This window comes from Dendrobium catenatum, unplaced genomic scaffold, assembly GCF_001605985.2.
Source record: "Dendrobium catenatum unplaced genomic scaffold, ASM160598v2 fragScaff_scaffold_262, whole genome shotgun sequence".
NCBI classification, from domain to species: domain Eukaryota; kingdom Viridiplantae; phylum Streptophyta; class Magnoliopsida; order Asparagales; family Orchidaceae; genus Dendrobium; species Dendrobium catenatum.
The window spans coordinates 316,426-321,038 of record NW_021318724.1 but is presented as its reverse complement, the minus strand read 5'-3'; the positions used below and the strand labels follow the sequence as shown (position 1 = coordinate 321,038).

Below are 4,613 nucleotides of genomic sequence, written 5' to 3'. Positions count from 1 at the left end.
AGAATATTATGACAATATTAAAGAAACATGGCCACCAGAACTATATCAGTTATTGGCCAGCAAGGAAGTCTTTGTTAGCCCTCAAATAGGTCTCCAAACTGGCCAATGATTTCTGGAAATTCATATTTATAATACAATTTCATCATTTGCTTCGCTGTTCCTCACAGCTGGTGAGAGCAGTACTTGTTTATTTTCTTGCTTGTGTCCAAAAGAAATATTAACTTCCGGACAATCATTTGACTAAATTAGACAAGAAATGAATTAATCATTATTTAAAAAGAATTAAGTGCCTAATCACAAGCAAAATTTATGTTAATCCTCAAACCTAATTCCCCTTACAGAAGATATTAATACTCTGAGTCAGCTGGCCAACCTTTTGAATACTTCTATAGTAAAACCAAAACGGATAACTTGCACCGTAGCTCAATTTAACGTTTATAGGTAACAGGTGTGATAATGAAGACCATTATTACTTGTAATGTTTCCAATGATTTCTGTATTCTGAAGAATATATTAACAAAAAGGGAGAAAAATCTTTTCATATAGTCTCCCAACGGCTAGTAAGAACAGATTTAAATTTGACGAAGTCTCCAACGGTTGGATGCTTCGTGTTAAAGAAACCGTTTGGAAGCTTCTCGCAGAACAGATCATAGCCAGCTCACGATAACGACCGTTGAATCGCAATCAGGCAGTCAATATTTTTAGAGGAGAAGATTCACTGATACACGGCGTTCACAGAATTGTTTTTTACAAACGCGGAGACAAGACTGCGAACACGGATGATTGCATCTCAATCACCGTACAAACTTGATCAGACGATCGCCATTGCTCCAGGCATGGCAATAACGCCAATTGCCTAACATTTTAATTTAAAATAACGGAGACGTGGGACGGTGGGACTCTAATAATTAAAATAAAATAAAAATTACAAAAGAAATTTGTGAAATAAAAATGTAAATTTTGCCTTTTTATAATTTGATTAAGAAGAGGAAGTTATAGGAAGAATTTAAAATAATAATAATAATGTATTTTCAGAAATTTTAAATTTTTGTCGTTTTTTGGCGTTTTCTTCGGCAAGGGGAATTAGGCGGTCCAACCAGATACAGCCATCTACTATTTTTTTATTTTCTTTGAGAAAACCTTAGCCCTGCCTCCCTTTAAATAGCCACCAAATCCCACCCTCTTATTCCATCATCGCAAAACCCTAGCCATCTCCCGTCTCTTGTTCGCCTACTCTACGCTTGATCTTTCGACAGAATCAAAAATCAAAGATGGCTCGGATCGCTCTAATCTCTCTCATGCTCTCTCTTGCAGTCGGAGCTGTTTTGGCCCAAGCACCCGGCGCCGCCCCCACCACCTCGCCGCCTAAGCTAGCACCCGTTTCTCCGCCCATACCAACCCCTTCGCCAAAAAAAGCCCCATCTCCATCTCCCCTCTCCCCTCCCTCTCCATCTCCCAAAGCACCAATCGTCGCCCCAGTATCCGCCCCTACGTCCCCTTCTCCGGCGACCACTCCCTCCAGTTCTGCTCCCACTCCTTCGATCTCGAATATTCCGGCCGCTTCTCCAACCGGAACTTCTGATAACAACGCTGCTGCTGCTGGATTGTCTTCCATCGGGTGGATCTCTGCCGCTGCAATCGCCGTCGCCTACGCGATCTAGATCTTTGGTGTTTTTGTATGAGATGATAGATGCATGTCTTCTCGTTCCTTTCCTGATCTGTGATTTGATATGTGATTTGATCTGATGGTAATTTTTTCGTATGGGTTCCATTATTTTCTTCTTCTTTTTTATTTTTATGTAATTTTGTAATCAGTAGTCGGTAGGCATGTGAGATTTGAGCGTGTGGTGGCCCTCGTGGGTTTTCTGTTGTACCTATTTATTTTACTGATTCTTTTTGTATTATTTTCACTTTGTTGTTTTTATGGTGCACTTATTTTATTATTATTATTTTAATTTAAAGATTTTCATAATTAAGATAATATTGGGACATTTTAAATTTTCTATGGTTAAAAAAATAAGATATTTCATAAAAGCAAGATATTTTGAATAAATTAAGCTATTTTGCATTCAATCCAAAACAATGCAAGTAGTGGAAATACATATTGTTTATATATATTTTTTTAAATTAGATAATATTATCTACTTAAATTAAATTATTTAATTGAGTATAATATTCTTTAAAAAAAAAAACTGGATTGGAATCCTCTCCAATTATAAATGTGATAAATGGAACTTGAATAGGTATAAATTCCAAACTCTCAATTAAATTTAATCAAACTAGGAAAGAAATCTATTCAAATTTGTTCAATAATTATAATGAGCCTAAGCAATGGCTTAATTTTAAATAAAGCACGTTTTTTATTTTAACAATCATGATGTATTTAGGATACAAGTTGCATGATTGAAGTGGAGGAATGTATTGGGTGTTGCAGAGATGAGGATGCTCATGTGGATAAGTGACTTCACGCTTAGAGATAGAATGCGAGTTGAGTATATACATGAAAAGGTTGGAGTAGCTCTAATTGTAGATAAGATTAGAGAAAATTGCTTTAGATGATGTGGCCACATAAAATGTCGGCCTTTTGATGATCTGATTAGGAGAGTGAATATATTAGATGTAGCATATGTTAAGAAAAATAGTGGTAAATCCAAGAAGGGTTGATTAGAATGTATTAGGAATGGTTTTTTTTTATTAGATGTAAATGAGAATCTTACTCTTAAGAAGACAATGAAGAAAAAAGATTCAACTAACTAACATAGTATAGCGTAAGTGAGTTGAGATGGTTTCAACTCGACTCGTTAATGAACTCACGAGTTGAGCTAATTGAGCCACGAGTTCGAGTTTTAGTCTATAGTCAAGCTCGTATATTATATGAGCTCGAGTACGAGCTCAAGTAGGCTCGTCTTGTATGCTTGTCAATTTACTTATTTAATTTTAAATATATTTAAAATATATTTTTTAAAAAAGATATGATAACTTATGTACTAAATAATTTTAATTATTTCACGAAACCTCGAGCTTTCTTAATGAACTCTAGTTTAATAATTTATGAAAGAGCCGAGCTCAAGCTCAATAAACGAGCTCGAGTTGAGCTAAGCTCAACAAGAGTTAAACAAGCTTAACTCGATTACCCATATACTCGATTTGACTTGATTGCACTTCTTTACACCATATCATGGAATAAATGCTTGATGTTATTAATTCACACATTATGTGATAAATGTTTGATATTGTTGAGGATTCACCTGAAAAAAATCGTCTCAAAATATTTTGATTTTTTTTTTAATTTTTTCCGTAAGATGTTTTAAAATTGTTAGGTTGATCAATATAAATTTTGAATGATTTTGTATGTAAATATTGATTTTATTTTAAAATAAATTAATACAACTTTGGTTAGAATATTGTAACTTAACTTTTTTTTCTTAATACGCATTATAGAGTTTAAGTACTTTTTCCACCGCCTTGAGAAAAAGGTTGACAACAAATATTTTTAAAATTAATTTTCCCAAAAAAAAAAAAAAACAAATATTTTTAAAATCCTTGAAAGGAGGAGCCGGCTGCCAGCGAAATCGAACATTCCAGATGTTTTTTGTGGCTTTATTTGATTATAATTCGTTTATTTTATTAAAAGTTCTAGTATTTTTTAAATACTCTAGTGTTAAATAATTAAATTTGAATAACTTATTCTTCAACTCATTTATAATCATGAATAAATTATTTAAAGCTAGTGAACAAATTTTTAATAAAAAAAAAACTTGTTTAAAAGTTAGATTAATATTTGATATGAAGTTCGTGAATAGACTCATTAATTAATCGATTCAGTTCGTTATAAAATTTATGAACAAAATTGATATACTATTGAAAAGTTTTCTTGACCGGGCATGAATCTCGAGGCAATAATCAAGTTGGAAACTTCAAAAATTAATTCAGAGCTTGTCTCAACTAAGATTTCAGCAAACTTATGCTCGAACTGAACGTCTTAGAAATACGAACCCAACGACACAAAATTCGATTAAATTCGAGATCAAATGAGTCCAAATTAAGGACCCGAAGCATTTTGGAAAGTTTGAAACATAATTTGAGTTACCAATCGGTTTCCAAACATGTCGTGCTTATAGTCGAATTGAGTGGCTCGACGAGACAAATCCAACGAGCCCAAGATCGCCAAATTTCGATATCATTAAGACCTTTAAATATCCGACGAACGATACATGATTAAGGGATTCAATATTGGCTGTCCATCCGACCACTCCCTATTTACCCCTCATCTCTCACCTATTTATGGGTCATGTCATCCTTAAAAATCTATAAATAGCCCCTCATTTCTCTTGAGAGAGGAGCCAAGGGCCAGGACCCAAGGCCCAAACAAGAGAAGAAGGAGAAGAGAAGAGAAAAAGGATAAGAGGGAAGAAACTCCTCCTCGATCACTGCTGCCGGAATTTCGCCCGACCTCCAAGCGACACCTGAATTCCACACGACCTCCAAGCGACGCAGCAATTCCACCCGACCTCTAAGCAACGCCGGAATTCCGCCCGACCTCCAAATGACGCCGAAATTTCGCCGGACCCCCAACTGACGCCAGATTTTCCCCCGAAGTACTCCAATTGACG

The 4,613-nt window shown here is 35.1% G+C and overlaps 1 protein-coding gene across 1 annotated transcript; it reads left to right on the top strand.

Moving 5' to 3' along the window:
• The first annotated feature begins 1,189 nt into the window (after nt 1-1,189).
• Nucleotides 1,190-1,922, top strand: LOC110115761 (classical arabinogalactan protein 9). The gene has a single exon (XM_020849122.2). The coding sequence runs from the start codon at nt 1,272-1,274 to the stop codon at nt 1,659-1,661; it is 390 nt and encodes a 129-aa protein (XP_020704781.1). The 5' UTR covers nt 1,190-1,271; the 3' UTR covers nt 1,662-1,922.
• Nucleotides 1,923-4,613: the final 2,691 nt, after the last annotated feature.